The sequence below is a fragment of the Hirundo rustica genome, chromosome 8, assembly GCF_015227805.2.
Source record: "Hirundo rustica isolate bHirRus1 chromosome 8, bHirRus1.pri.v3, whole genome shotgun sequence".
NCBI classification, from domain to species: Eukaryota; Metazoa; Chordata; class Aves; order Passeriformes; family Hirundinidae; genus Hirundo; species Hirundo rustica.
In genome coordinates this window covers 24,857,942-24,874,210 of record NC_053457.1, presented here as the reverse complement: position 1 = coordinate 24,874,210, position 16,269 = coordinate 24,857,942, and the positions used below count along the sequence as shown (strand labels likewise).

Genomic DNA, 16,269 nt, shown 5'->3' with positions numbered 1-16,269 from the left:
CCGCTCTCTCCATTTGAAAGCATGACATTAACTTGTATTTTCACTTCCTTTAAATATTGCTAAAAAAGCTCTTTATAATACATACAGTTACAATTCACATTGTTTGAAAATTCACTACAAGTAAGTCTCATCTCCCTCTCTAACACAGCCAGACTCTTCAGCTTGAAATTCTAGATATAACTGTTTATTTGAACTGTGCTGGAATCCAGCACTATGTACTGCACACAGGCACATAATGGAAACCCCCCTGGTTATTGGAACACCAGCAGTTTTTAAACACTGTGTTGAAAGCCAGCATTATTCCACACATAGTTCAGTTTAGTTGCAAGTCAACACTGGTAATAACAGCGGACTTCAAATCTCAGTAGGGCTGATAACAACCAGATGGAGAAAGTAATGACTGCTAAGAACAACACGAGACAGAAGGAAATAAATACACAAAGGTTGAAGTTCAGATAATGACAACCCTTTTCAGACAAGTTAAAAACGAAAACACGAAACAGACAAAGGCAAGAAGTTTTTATTAGGGCTGAGAGAGCTCTCTGACCGTTGTGACAAGCTTAGGAAGAAAAAATGAACCGAAGGGTATCTATACCTTGGTGCTGTTGCCAAACCACCAGAAGTAGGTAAGTGTGCCTGCCTGGCTGGGCCAAACTACTGCAGTAATGTTGACATCCTTATTTCTGATGGCAACAAAAGGGACACTCAGATGGACGTGCTCCACTGGACCTGTGGGAAGAGAGTTCATTATTAAAGGCTTTGAGTTAAATCCTCCCTGCACAGTTGTGAACAGTAAGGATCTTTCTTTTAAATAAATCAGAAGTCCTATGTCAGCAGTGAGAGTCTAGTTTAAAAATAAAAGAGAATTTCAGCAGTCAATGAACAACAGAAAAAGAATCAGATTTTAAAATAATTCCACCGCCCCCGCTCCCCCCCTCCCCATTCCATTATTCACATTTTCCACAGTGCTAATTTTCAGACAGGGTCAGCACTGGGTTTAGAAGAATTTTTTAAATGTATTTTGAAGAAAAACAATGAACTGGCTTTGCATTATATAGGGAAGTTGCTACTGAAAGTCATAAGGATAGGACACAAGAAAGGGGTAGGACACAAATGAGAAAGAAGGATTTTTCTCGAAAATATAGCCACTAAGCTACTAAGACTTGTGGGAAAATCATTTTAGCCAAGATGGTTTAAATCTGGTTATATAAGAGGCATTTATGACTTGATTAAATACCCCAAACAGTTTTTTAAAAGGTCTCCAAGATAAAGACTCATGATTTTGGAAATCCTTGGTATCTTTTTGACTTAGGCCTGACCTTGGGAAGTCTTTGGGTAGTCAGCTGCCCCTAGTAAAACATCAGGAACCACTTGAAAGATGTGTGCACTGGCATAACAAAGCATGTAACTGTCAGAAGCACTTGATTCTGAAAGACTTTAAAAATAACAAAGCACCAATGCAAAGTTGCATCTAATAAATGCAAATGCGCAGAATAAATCCAGGGCATGAAGCTCTGAATTCAAAAGGCAGATCCTCTCTAGAAAAAAAACAACATGTGTAAAAAATACTGAGGTTTTGTTTGGTAGTTTGTTTAAAGCTGCTACTATCTCCATTGTTTCTCTTCTTGTTTAGTATTTTGGTTTTGCTGGTACTGAATTTCAGCTGGTAACTGCTGCCCATCAGTTACTTTCTGGGTAGCACCTTTAAAACACAGAAACTGACAGACTACCCCTGTGGGATGGAAAGCACAAAATAAGACAGGTTTTTTTGGGTTGTTGTTTTTTGGGGTTTTTTTTTGGTGAGACATTCATTCTGGGAAGGAGGAAATTTGGTGATTTTAACTGAGACAATCCTCTTGGTGTTACCTCTCAGCCCGAAATGGGGACATTAATGAGTTCTCCATCTACTTGGATTACAAAGATTGTGGAGAGCATGAGCTGTTCTTTTACCACCGGAACACAGAGCTCTGAGCACAAAAGGACCTTATTCTTGCTTTTGGCACCTTAAGACTTGATCTTTTTTCCCTCCTCTTCCCAAGAGATCTCTACCAGTAAGTTGCTCCTGAGCTCTGACCATAGGAAGTACCCTGGGTTTGCAAGAACAGCAGGTGCCCTGAAATATTTTGTGACAGTGCATGTAAGAGGAAAAGCACTAACATCTTTGTTTCCTTTGAATATCAAGATAAGCAGCTTGTCAGCAGATTCCAGAAAGCTGAAAAATTAACTAGCTGCTAATAAAGCTTCAGGGTAGAAAATTAATGTTTCTTGTGGCCAAGGAGCCTTTTTCTCTCTCTGTTTTTAGCACAGGATCCCAGCACCAGAGTGCCTGTATAGTAAAAATGATTCTCAGGTATATTTGTCTGTATGCTTGAACTTCAAGGTCAAACCTCCTATATTGACCAGTACTTCCAAACATATTAAAAGTTTAGTACTGAGGTCTCATCTTATTTCAGCATTAGCATGAATGTAAGTGCTTGCACAATATTTCCCTAGAGATAATGATAATAAATTGGCCACCTAAGAATGCCATAAAAGTCAAAGGAGAGATCTGAAAGGTTAATGAAGAAAAGGGTGGAGCAGCAAAACCAGGCCAAGGAACTGTCCCTTGTTGCATTCTGCTTTAAAATCCTCACCATGAAAAAGTAGTTCCTTTGAGAAAAATCAGATAATCCATACAAATCTGGTTGTTATTACCAGGTAACCATCACTTTTGTCAGCTAATGGCCCAAGGTGAAGGAAAAAACAGTTAATGCTCTAATAACAGGTTGTTAAGTGCAGCCATGATTGACTTTGAGGGAATTATGAGCATAATAAAAGCTTCAAGGAACATTTATTCCTCCACACAGGGAGCTGGAAATTAAAATGGAGAAAAAATTCTTGAGTTTTGGAAATTTCTAATGTGCTTCCTTTCAGCAGAAAAGCTCAAGCAAAAGGCAGGATGTAAGACATTCTGACAGTTAAAGAGGGAAGGCAGATATAGCTATGATCACCATTAGGGAGAAAAATTGATGGGGTGCAACTGAACACAGAAGATCTAATGGTCTAAGAGTAGATCAAATAACTGGGCTCTTTTTGGTCTCATCCTGCATTCTACACTCTCTGCTCTCTGCTGTGGCTTTGAGAAGTTAACTGATAGCTCTATATTTGAATTTGCTCCTGTGTCAGCTGGAAAGAAATTGCATTGATCTACCAAACAGGATAGAAACTTCAGGGATGCTTGTGAAACACATGAAATGTGAAAAGCAGCACATTAGCCCTCAGTACATTCATATCTCAGGAAGCATGCTCAGCATAATGCTTCCATTTCATTAAATTAGCATTGTGAAAATACTTTGAACGCTCTGAAATTCTGAGTAAGTGGCTCAAAATTCAGTAGTTTATTCTAATCCTCTTGGAATGCACTGAAAATACACATTTGGACTTTGTTTCATACCCTGCTTGGTCTCTGACCCTTTCAGAAAGCCCCATGGGCATTGTCAAACTTTTCTCTGTAACTCTGAGAGCTGCAAATACACTTGTGTTAAAAAACCCCTCCCTTTCCCTTCATTCAATGAAGTCTGTTTAAGTTAGAAGAGTGTCTAGAAGCCCAGGCCTTTGGAAGAGCAGGAGTTGCACATGTGTGTGGGTTTGCATCTATTCTTAGGTCTCACTGAAGCCACAGGGACTTTCAGTGAGGTCAGATTTTCACCCAAGGAATCTGGCAGGTGGAAATACTCACAGACCACATGCAGGAACAGGACAGCAGTGTCTGAGCCCAGGCTGTTCTCTGCATACGCCGTCACCTGGAAGATTCCAGCACTCTTATACACGTGCCGGATGCCATCCTCCACAGGGCTGAAATTGGCGTAGGACACCGCAATGCCATCTCCAAAATCAAGCTGGATGTTTGTCCTTTGGAGATCACCCTGAAACAGAGAAGGCTGGAGTAGGAAACTGGACTGACAAAAAAAGGAATTATATTACCTTCCATCCCACTTAGTTCCATTTCATTAGCGTGGACACAAAGAAGTAGAAGTAACTTTAAAAAAAAAAAAAAAAAAAGCCGAGCTTTGTTCTTTTGTTCTGTCATACCCCAACGTGGCCAGACATAGACAGCTAAAGACCAGCACCTCATCTTAAAGTAACTGAAACAGGTGACATGAATCACCTCTTTCAAATATCCACCCCTGATTATACAGAGTTTAGAAGACCAGTTTCAGCTAGACATGCAGCTTCAGGACAGCTGAATTTATACAGGTTGAGTCCCACGTTGAAGACTGACAGATTTTTTTGTCTAATGTCAGTCAACACAGAGACAGGGCCTGGATACACAGGAGAATGAAGCAGATGATGAGAAAATCTCTTCTAGGATTACTGTCAATGACAGTTATTAAGGGAAGGAGGGAAAAACAGACAAGAAATTCCAGCAACACAGGTATTGTCTGGAGACAGAAGTTGCACTATTTTAGTTTAAATCTTGCTTTAAACCACTGTAGTTGAACTGTAGAAGTGTCTGCTATTTCAGTTTCTTGGAGCCTTATTTTATACTTGGCCCCAGCTGATTAATGTTACACAAAACAAGGCTAATTTAAACAAAGCTAAAGCCCATTGCAGTGATTTCACTAAACTGAAATAAAACTACAATTCAGATTAAATCTCTGTAGACTTAGCTTTCTGCATATATATAAGATGTGTTGTGCCAAGTAATTTCTTTTCATCAAAGATCTGCACTGTATTCACTGCGGGTGAAGAAGATACCACCACATTTTGGAGATGTTCCTAGCCCCAAATTGAAGTCAGCCCCTAGATATATTGAGGATGTGATCTGAAATTTTTAAAAAAAAAGAAAATTGAAAAATTTCTGCTCATAATTTTTTTTTTTTTTTTTTTTTACGGGAAATTCAGAAGTATTTTACAGTCATCTCATAAAACCCATTATAGCTGTAAATGCACAGGGAGAACACACAAGAAGCCAGACCACAATGAGGCAGGTTCCATGTGTAGAAAATCAGGACCCTAGCAATCCCCACAGAATATATCCTCCTCATAGACTATACCTGCATAAAGAAATCAGAGTGCAGGAAGAACATTTTTCAGATGTCAATTTACTTTGAGTATACACTTGAGGTCTTCAGACACATATAATCAGGATTATCGCATGTAGTTTTTGAAATACGGATATTTGATTATATAGGTTAGATCCCTCTCCTTCATTGCTCCATCATTCCCTTTCCATGGGAGCCAGGGGAGTTTTGGTTATTAGCTTGATCAGGGCACCATTTTCACCTCCACCCTACCTGGACATTAAAAATTCAGTATAAAACAAAGAGCAATCAGAAAGGACTAAAGTGGTAGTGACACCAAAACGTACCTATAATATTGAGTAGTCAATAACATCCTTTAGACAAAGAGTTTTTAAAGTCACTCTAAATAATTCTCTAGCAGGAGAAAAATGACACTCTTGAGATATTCAGTTATCTGATAGAAAGGCTCCCACAGCTTGTTAAACCTTTCAAAACCACTTCTCAAGGGAATGCACTAAGACCTCAAGTCCAACTCACACTGAAGATACTGAACAGAGGATAAAAATTTGATCTGGGCTGGATTCATCACTGATGACCTCAGGCTGAGATATTTTGCACCAATCATGGCAGCTCATCTCCCTTGCCTGACAATTCTCTTTTCTATTTCCTCCTTGCTTCTCCAGTAAGATTCTATCTGAAATGGGACAGTTTTGCATAGAAAAGAAGATTATTTTTCATTAATAAACAGTAGCAGATGATCTTTTCACCCAGTTATGAGCTGGGTCTTCAGTGCAAAGGCTGCCCATCACACTAATCTTTCTCCTTTCCATACCTCTGTATCCAGTATATAAAACACTAAACCAAGTATGCAAGTCCCACACAAAGATCTCAGATATTCCAGAGTTTATAAATATAAATTAAAATAGAAGGGAAGTGGAGGCACTTCAAAAAGAAAAAGAAATCACTGCTATCCATTTATATTCAAGAAGCACATTTTGTTACTTTAAGCCCCATAAATAACTGAAAGGGAACAAAGTATGGGCTGTCACAAAGATTGGCTCTGAGTATGGAAATCAGTGAACAGACATGGTCAAGAACACAACTCCCCAGCAGCTATTTGGAAATCTATTATTTCTTTGTGATCAAAACCAGACTCAGATTTAAAAAAAAAAAAAAAAAAAAAAAAAAAAAAAAAAAAAAAGTTCTTATCTCCTCATGTTCCCTTGCATGTATACAGCCCAAATCACAGTACAGCTCCATACTCCTGAAAACACAGAAAAACCATCAGTCATTCTGCATTTCTTTGTCCGTAGTCATTGCCACACACATATTCTGAATACCACTGTGAAGAATCCTACTAAAGCTAGTTCCATAAATCCTGAGGAAATCGGATTTTGATTAATTGTGATGAAGTCTTAATTTAGCACTGACAGCCTAAAAGTCAGTCACCTCCATATATTGAGGGTGTGTACTAGAAGGCAGGAAAGAACTGCTGGCTCATCAGGGTGACTCTGACATAGTCGAACGGAGACCACACAGGTGTATCCACAGGAGGGCTGCTCAGGCTGCTGTGTGGCTCAGAAAGGAAGTGTAAATTAGGTACAAAACTACCACCAGTAAACAGACTGACCAGAGAAGGCAGAGGAAGACAGGAATGAATCTGTATGGCAGCAAAGTGAGTAATAATTAAGACCTTTACAGAAATTACTACTTCCAAGTCATAAGGAAATTTTTGACCACAATTCTTCTCAGGTTCACACTAAAAGACTGGAATACCTTTGTCCAAAATTTCAGTGTTCCTTTTCTTTTCTTTTCTTCCTGAAAGTCTATTATTTTAAGAAACAAACTCAACACACAACTTTAGGTGGAATAAGCTGTTCCCCTACAGAGGCATGTTCTGAAGATCCTCTTCCCTTAGAAAAAAAAGGTTGTTTCAATGAAATATTTTATTTAACTGCCATTATTTTTCAACAACAGACATGAGAGTGAACGCCCTCACATATTTATTCAACTGCCTCTTCAATCTCTAAATCCTTGCAAAGATTCTACTCTTCAGCTACCTTGACTGCTGCCTTATTCCCCATCTGTTTATCATTCTTCAACCGCAGCAGTTCCACTTGAGTTCCTTAATAAATTACTAGTTGATTCCTAATTTTTAGATTGTATCTGTTCTTTTCTGAACTCCCACTCATAGTGTCTACACAAATTGTCTTACAATGTCATGTCTGCAGAATAGAAAAGAAGCAGCAAATAGACAAGAAATTCCTCTTGTATAAAAACAGAGCATGCATGAACCTCTGAGGAAGTATTAAAGAGGCCCTGTCAGATTAGTGTAGTCCCAGTGAAATACTAAGCTACTATATAAGAATTTAATTTAGTGTGAGAATGTGTGTGTCTCTGGGTGGTCTGCCTCAGATGTCTCCAGATAGTGCTCTAAAATAACATACACAGGACAGAAAATGTGACAAAAAACAGTTGTGCTTCTCAAGCACCACCTCAGTCCCTGGCTAGAAGAGCCTCAATATTTTGACGCTTTTGGCAGCAGCATGGCCCGGCATCACTTGTGCTACTGTTGGCTACAGAAGGAACTGTATCAATAGATAAACACAGTAGATAATGTCTGGGGGCTAGAGGTGTTTTAAGGAGACTCAATTCCTACTGCAAAATAACAATGCGCCTCATTGTTCCCCATGAGTGTGAACATATTCCCCACTGCTCTTAACCTTTCCCAGAAAAGCTGGAGTTAAAGCTATACATCCCAGATATGAAATTGTTGTTCACAGAAACACCACTTCTGCCTCATAAACTCCATAAACTGCAGTCTACTGGAGGCAGCAAGAAGTGAGTGGAGAAATAAATTTTTTGACCAGATCTTTCTTCGGCGTTCACATCATCACTGACAGACAAGATAACCGCACCTCTGGTGTGACCCAATACGACCTGCTTGTTTGTGTCACTTTAGCCTTCAATTCTCTTAAATTCCTTAAGTCTCATAAATCTCAGGACCATTCACCATTTCATGGTCCCCCATGATTGTTATTTTCCTCTCAGCAACCTGAAAAGCGAAGGAAATGAGTGCCAGTCCTGCCACACAGAGCAAGGTTTATCGCGACCCCTAGCACACCTCTTCCATAAGGATGATGAAGGTGGCGTTGTGGCCCTGCTCCATGACCAGCTTCCCATCAGAGGTGAGGATGTGCAATCCCTGAGGAGCTTTTCCAGGGCATTTCTCCATCTTGGCCATGTACTTCTCCCTCAAGCCATCTGTGCAGTTGTTAGACACAATCCTTCGGTACCTGGGGAACAGTAACAAAAGGACATTGGGCTCAGACAGAGGACGGAAAAGTTCCTTTGTTTCATTTTTGTTTGGTCACTCCACATTAACACATGTTTTTTCAAAGGCTAACTGCCTGCACGATCCCCTCACAGAAAGGAAGACTCAAAGAAACCCAATGCTTTATTATGTAGGAGAAAGCCAAACCAACCACAATTCAACCTTCTCCAGAGATTCTCAACAACATCATTGTGGAGGTGAATTACTCTGCCCTACTAGAAGGCAGAGAATTCCTCCAACCCAATGCCTGCAGGATTGCTTCCTGCATCCCAGATTTTTAATTATACAATTTATTAGGTTTTGTCTGCCTCTACTGGGCTAGAGAGCACTTGAAAAAATATGCCAAGGGCTTTGCCCAGCTCAGTTTTAAAATGATTTGAGGTATGTGTTTTTCTCTTGGCTTTTCTTGAAAGAGGCTGACTAAACATCAAGACACTTGGCTATTCCTGTTGTTGAGGGGGGTTAACCCTTTCTATTAATTTCATACCAACCCCAACTATTTTCTTGCCACTCTCTGTCAAGGTTACAGGCAGTCATACTGGCCAGGGCTCCTGTAATTACATCCCATATTTAAAGCAACATTTCAGCTGAAAGGGGGTCTCTGAGGTCAAATGCCTCTGGGACTCACAGCGGCTTCACTTCATCCAGCCAGGACAGAGCCGGTTCTTGCCATATCCATCCAGCAGGCAGGACATATGAGTCAGAATCAGCCCTACAGAATTTGGAGGGCCTGCCCTGTCCTAGAAGGAACACTGCAACTTCGCACCAGGCAGTGAAACTCAAGTTTCACAGCATTGATAGTATCACTGCATGATAGCAGAGCATTTGCAAAGTGATGCTGCCATAACAAACCAACACTTGCCATCTGTTCTGGGTTAGACCAGGAGAAATCAGCACATGAAGCTTGTCTGAAATGCAAGGCATTGTATGTGCAAAGTGAAAATGGCAGAGGAAGAAAACATAAAAGAGGCTGGAAATTGCTCATTTGAGCCTTCCTAGAAGCTGATATAAATAGGAGCTGTAAGCTAGTAAGAGGTTCAATAAAATATGATGTGAAATACCTCAAACCTGTCCATTTAAATGTTCTCAGACATACCTTTTTGATTTGTGTTTTAATTTTGCAACAAAGGGGAGCTCCAAGTCTAGGCTCCAGGGATCAGACATCACATGCTAGCAATGCAATATCTACATGTCATTTCTGTTAACGTGCTTCTCCCTGTCTCTGAGGAGCAAGGCAGTTTTCCATATAGATGCTGTTGCAAACATCACCTCATGGATAAGACTGAAAAAGTGCATAATGGGATGCAGAGAAAAAAAGTTATCCAGGTCCTCTTGTCTACTGCATTCGCCAAAACCAGACTGCAAGATGCACTTACCCAGTGCTGTTCCAGTAGTTCTGACCAGCGTTGCAGTCCTTGGACAGGGAGGACGGGCTGAACCAGAAGGCTGGGATGCACTGGTTGTTGCTGTGCCTCTCATATCCATAGTCACTATGGAGACAAGCCATGAGTCCATCAGTGCACCCTCCACTAGAGTTAGCTCAGATGTCCCCAAAAGCAGGTGTGTATTGGTGGTTCTCTGCTCAGATGGCACAACACCATGGATTGGGCTCATCCAGAGACAAAGTGCTGGACTAGTTTGAGAGGCAGGAACACAATTCACTAAAGGCATTCGATCTTGACAACAGCAGAGCTACCAACCTTGCAGAGCACTGGAGAACTTGTGCTTCATTTGGCAACAAAACATGACAGAGATTCAGAAAGAGTGTTGTATTGTTCATTTTTTTTTCCTATTAATCTCTAATTTAAATTTCACTTTTTGGCTTCTTTTGGTTTGTTTGCTTTTTGCAGTCTTTGCTTTTAGAACAAACCAGGCTAATTCTAAGATCTAATGTCACTTTTTCACAACAGTGGCTAGGAATATAAAGCACTAGAGGTACTTCCTAAACAAATAGCCACAGTATGTATATTTACGTATGTTAATGGGCTCCCTGACTGAGCTGTGTCTTGCCCAAGAGAAAAAAAAAGAGCTGATGTTTTTCCAACACTAAACTAAAACACAGCCAGCTTCGTAATCTAAGGATTACATGGTATTGTGTCACACAGGGAAGGCAGTCCAGGGTATTGATTCTTCCTTGGACCACCTAAGAATGGAAATGAACACAACCACATCCAAAAATTCTTTTTACAGCTGCCTTTGTGTGCCAAGACAGTGATGAAGCAATAGGATTAATCCAAAGCTTTCCATAAGTTTTAATAGGGTCTGGATCAGTTTTCTATGCCTCGTCTTTATTGACAGGCTGGATTCAAAGGACAAATAAAAAAAGATTCTGGATTTTTGCCTGCAGCAAGTCAACAAATGCCTACATGCTAAACCTCTGTGAAAACACAGACACTACAGAAGCCACTGTCTTGATAGCATTCTGTGCCCTTTAGAACACTCTGAGTTTTATCCTTCCCATGTTCAGAGCCTGAACTGCCAACAGAAAGTCTCTAGGAAGAGCTTTGGTGAGACAAAACTGTGCTATGTCCCCAGTGACCCAGGCTGCTACTGTTCTTTATTTGGAGGGCAAAAATTCTGTAAGCTACTTTAAATGGTTTGGAGATTCCCTAATGCTCTTTCTCTCAACATTCAATTTAATCATTCTCAGTGGGTCCGACCTGCACAGTTGAAAATGCCTGGCAGGGACTTTGTAATTAAAAATATTCAGGAGGAGCTGTACTTTGGCCCAAAAGAAGAAAAGAGCTGCATAAATATTTAATAAAATTAAAGACAACATTGCTGTGTGCCCTCAAGGTTCTGTGCTTGTTCATTAACTTCTGGTAAATGTATATTAAAACCTCACACGCTGCCCACCTTCCCTCTCATAAGCCCCAGGGTTTGCATAAGTTAAGGAAATAATCAAGTCCAGCTGCTGTGCTGTCTTTCTCGGGAAAGCTATCTCGACAGAGTAAATAAAGAAGAAGGAGGAGGTAAAAGAAAGATCAGTGAGCACTTTAATACCACTTATGAGATCCTTCTGCCCTTCTCTCTGTTAGAGAAAGGCCAGGATTTGCTTCTGTAAATGACCGCAAGGGCTGGCAGGAGTCACCCCTGATCCTGACTCATAAGGATTTGCTGAACTGGGGCATAAACATGATCTATGCCCCTGAATTTTAGATCAGCCTTATATCTAACTGCAGGGAACAGCACTGCAACCATGAGGCAGACAGGGGCAAGGGCACTGCGACCAAAGTGGGGGGGAGCACAGCCCTCACAGTGTGTGCTGAAGGGCTCCTGCAGTTATTTGTCCTACCCCCACAGCTCTCAAAAGCAAGTGTCATCCCAGCAAGTGGCACGGGGCACTCCAAGGCCAGAACCAGCTCCAAACCTTCTTACTGGGGAAGCAGAGAGTCCATCTGCTGGGACTTGCTGGTCCCTGTACTCACACAGTCCCCGCTGCTGACCCTCCTCCTTTCCCTGACAGCCCACAGCACCTGCCCAGTTCAACCCAAGGGACACACCAGAGAGTGCTTTCAACAACTGTGAGCCTAGACAGAATAGGCTGAGTAGACATTTTTCCTTGAAAAGGAACAATTTTCTCTTTAAAGAGCATCAAGTGAAAGCAGGAGCCATCCTTTCACCTGTCCTATCCACCTTTCAGTGAGTAGAGAAAAAGCACTTGTCAGCATCTCCCCTTCTCATACTGATATCCCAAGGAAGGCAGATGAATCTAGAATATATTCTGGAATAACCTGTGTCTTGCCACTAATTAAGGAACTGTCTCATTCTTTAGAAGTCACAAATCAGAGCAGATAAGTCCACTCTTCCTCTCTGAAAATCACTTTTAAAACAATCAAACTTGGTGCCCCACTTCCAGCATTGTCAGTATTTTCCTCAAATGGACTGTCTCACACAATCTTCCAGTCAGCCCTGCTGAGCAGCATCAAAATTCACCATAAAGCTTCTTCTGATTCTCCATCACCAGCTATAACAATTTTGCAACTGAAAGCCAGTTAACAATTCTGTTGGCGGTGCAGGGTCTGAAACAAAAGCCAGCCTGCTGTCCTCTAATTGCATTTCCTCTGCAGGACTGACAAGTGTAATAGCAATATCCTCTCATATTAGGGGAAAAGTTAAGCAAAAACAATACTGAATGCATGCAAGGAACCCATCAAGTGATAGAAAAGGTGCATTTGATGCAGACCCTTTTCAAGGCAGCATTTAAGGCCAATTCAGCTAGCACAGTTTTCTACTTCCAGCTTGAAAAAGACAAACTTCACTGTGAAAATATAAAGCAGGTGAGGAAAAGACAAAACAAAAGAAAAAAAACAAACAAATTAATAAGCATGTCTGGAGATCGGTGCTGGATTCACCCCAGAGGCCTATGCCAATACCAAGGGAAGATACTGCAAGGCAAGATAGCTTGTCCTGCAAGTTCCCATTGCGAGAACAAAGGGGAGAGATCTCATGAGTCAAGATATGAAGTCTCAGATGTAATCTTGGCAGTAGGAACAAATTAAATACCCATCCAGATCAGATTAAAATCTCTGTTCTATATCCCTGGCTCTCTCTTAAAGACAAACTACTACAATATTCAAGAAAATATTTTGGTCAATATATTTTCTTGATTTTGCTGCATTTCATTATGTCCATGCTCTAACAGAGAGCTGTGAGTCTCAGCTGGGAGCCTAAGTCCAAATAAATGCATGGATCTCATGCTTCACACATCTTCAGAAAGTATTTGAAGGTAGGTGAAGGTAGGTGAAGTGTTCAGGAATAACACCAGTACCGATTCAGATACTGATCCTGAATGACCTACTATAAATATTAAAATGTTTTCTCAGCTGATCAGCTTTCAGGGTATTTTGAATTTCATTTGAATGACATTCTGATCATTTAAGCTCAAACATCACAGATATTGACAGGCTTAAATCTGATAAATATTGCCTAACACAGGTGCCATGTAGGAATTCCTTGTGCAGAGATCCAGACATGCATTCTCCAATCTCCTATCTCTGATTGTCAAACAATAGCAAGCAGCGTCTCATTTTTCCCCTGCTTTATTTTTAAGCTGCTTTCAAAGTGACCTTAAAGCAATTTGAAAATTATGGTCCCATTAAGTTAGAAATACCAATATTTATGCAAAACAAGTAGTTATATCTGACAAGGGTGGGCTGTACAGTCATGTCACAGAAGCCCTTTCAGAAATTTCTCAATAAAACATTGTTAAGAAGCAATAAACTGTTCCCAGCTATTCAAAGGAATAATGATAAAAATGTGCATGTTTTTCTGGCTTGCCCCCTAAGAAATCAATGACCTTGGGAGTGAGGACAGAGAAATTTCCTCCTTCTTCTGAAAGGAATATATTTTGGACCAGAGAAATCCTGGCTGACACTATTTTGGAATGACAGACATAAGGTGCCCATTAGCACTTGCAATTATTTTGCTTTTGAATTCCAGGCTTGGATTTCTCATGGAGATGAACAAGTATTTCCTGCAGATGAAGGGGAAGGCTCCTTCACTCAGCAGGTTTGGAGGTCACACTTCTGCTGTATGGTATGATTAAAGCCATAGAGCCGAATGAGACCCAGATCCTCTGCAAGGTTTTCTGTCTGAGTAGCATTTTGGGACAAAAGTACAGCCCCTGCAGAAGTCCCCAGAGTCGCATACTCACCACTCAAAGTCTCCTTGGCCACAGACACATGGTTCAGACACCACAGTTTGGGAATAGTCCCGACCTAGGGAACACTGGGCTCCAGGCTTGCGTTTTTTATAGATCTTCCTCTCTCCCATGACACAAGGCTCCCCCTTCATTGGCCAAGGAACAAGAGAAGAAACACAGTTGTAGTGGCAGCTGGGTCTTAACGGGAGCAGTTTTTCAAAAGGCACAAAAGGCAGTGAAAACGAGCTTTTATCACTGGGAGGGTGGGGAGTTAAGAGTCCTGCTCTCTTTTGCGGCTTTGCAAAATCAAAAGTTGCCTTGGGAGGACTCATGAGCACAGTGTGCTCAGCGTTGAGCTGGGATGCCAATGACAATATATCCAAAATGCCTGGATGCCCAAGCCATCACACCCACTTATGTCACATTTCAGAAAGCATACACCAATATCTAGTCCTACGGATTATCCTGAAAAGACAATGTGGGTGTACGCCAGGGTTCCTTCCATATGTCAAATAAAATCTACTGCAGAAGCCAGTGCCCAGGCCTTAATCCCAGGGCAGGGGACAAAATCCAGGTGTGGAACACAGAGCTCAACTCCCTTGCTCTTTCTGTGATAGAGCTGGCTTTTTTTTAGACAATTATGATGGTGTGTTTAACTGGGCTTTGTGAATGCAAAGGTTTCCAAGAACACTATTGGGAGTAGCTAATCTACATTAGCTATGTAAAAACAAACATTTGATATCTAGCTGAGCTGCTATAAACAGAATTTCCTATTTTGCAGAAATAATTTTTCTGCATAGAAGTGAGAAAAAAGACAATACTTAATTGAAATACTTCTCTTCCCTGTTAACAGTAATTCCCAAGATTACTGCATGGTTACGCATCTTCCCTTTTCTTTCATTTAAATTATTTTCATTTGTTTAATTCTATGACTTCAATTATCTTAATCTTGCCAAATTAATGTTCATTTTTCATTCATGGATTTCATTCAGGAATATCACAGTGTCAATGGTTCTGGCTCTAGTTACATTACCCTGCAGGGAGTGGCACATTATACTGGTAGCCAGTAACCCAGCAGCCTGCAGAGGTTATTGACCTCTCAGATGCAGTCATTTCAGGACCTAAATATATCCAGCATGAAAATAAGCCAGTGTATGAAAAGCAAAGAATGTATGTTTAAGTAGAATGAAATAATGTGGTTTTCTCCGCTGTCTTTTATTCAGAGATTTTCAGATTCAAGGGTTTTACTGATATTCAAGAGTTTTACAGATACCTGCAGGACCTGCAGGATGAATAAATGTTTTTATTTTCATTTTTGAGTAGGGGAAATAAGAAGCAAACTGAAACAAAATAATTTTCATGAGTCAGTGACAGAGCTACAACGAATTCAGTGTCATCTACAATTCAATCATAAGGTGTAGTTTTACACTGCCTTAAGCACTGAGGCCAAAAAGATCCAGCTGGTGCAATGGATTATTTCCATAAAAATAGAAGGTAATCTCCTGAACTTGCCCAGAGGTGCCTGGCCCCATCTTTATTCATGCACATTCTCCAAGGGGTGCAAAAAAAAATCCATATGCTTTGCTGTAAAGAACAACTGCATTTCCACCTGGCAACACCGAGCAGGGGAAAAGGAGCCCCACCAACGCCCTCCTAGAGAGATGGGATACCTGATTGTGCAGGTGCCAGGTTTGGTAGTCATCCTTGGTGCACCTGCGGCTGAAGAGAGACTTGTAATCCACCTTGACCAGCTGCCACTCAGAACGGAGACTGAAGTGCCCAAAAACTCTGAGCGTGGGAGACAAAGGAAAAGAAAGAGCCAGAGTCAGCCAAACTCATACTTCCATTCAGCAAGTAACACCTCATGAATCTCAGTTGCAGAAAATGATACAATCTTGGAGCTCAATGCCAGAAAATGGTATTCCATCATGAATAATATTTTCCTGTTCTTACAACAACCCAGGAGTGCTTAGCCTTTTCCTCTCTCATTCAACTAACATGATTCTCATGTGCCTTTGTTTCCCATTTACTTTGGTCACTAAACAAGGGAGGTGGATTTTTTTTAATCAGCATAGCTAAACTATCAAGATAATACAGGGAGAAAGGAAATGAGGTACTCTAAGTTTCACCTTTGTCTATCATGGTCTAACTGTAAGCTCTTAATTGCTTGTTGCAAGCATAGAAAACAAGAAATCTGTGTTTTCAAGGTCCAGCTTTGAGAAGACAACGAAGAAGGTAAATTTTGATTTTTCCATCTAAGAAGTCTGATCTGGAAGTCCTTGAGAAGC

The 16,269-nt window shown here is 40.8% G+C and overlaps 1 protein-coding gene across 4 annotated transcripts in view; it reads right to left on the bottom strand.

Moving 5' to 3' along the window:
* The window catches only part of SORCS3 (sortilin related VPS10 domain containing receptor 3), a 275,376-nt gene that overhangs the window by 25,799 nt on the left and 233,308 nt on the right, over positions 1-16,269 (bottom strand). For all 4 annotated transcript variants that reach the window (XM_040071470.2, XM_040071471.2, XM_040071473.2 and 1 more), the window contains 6 exons: positions 15,652-15,769; positions 13,994-14,127; positions 9,714-9,827; positions 8,128-8,299; positions 3,719-3,905; positions 596-729 (listed from right to left, as the gene is read on the bottom strand). In XM_040071470.2, the coding sequence (XP_039927404.1) occupies positions 596-729; positions 3,719-3,905; positions 8,128-8,299; positions 9,714-9,827; positions 13,994-14,127; positions 15,652-15,769 (859 nt within the window). The remainder of the gene's footprint in view (positions 1-595; positions 730-3,718; positions 3,906-8,127; positions 8,300-9,713; positions 9,828-13,993; positions 14,128-15,651; positions 15,770-16,269) is intronic.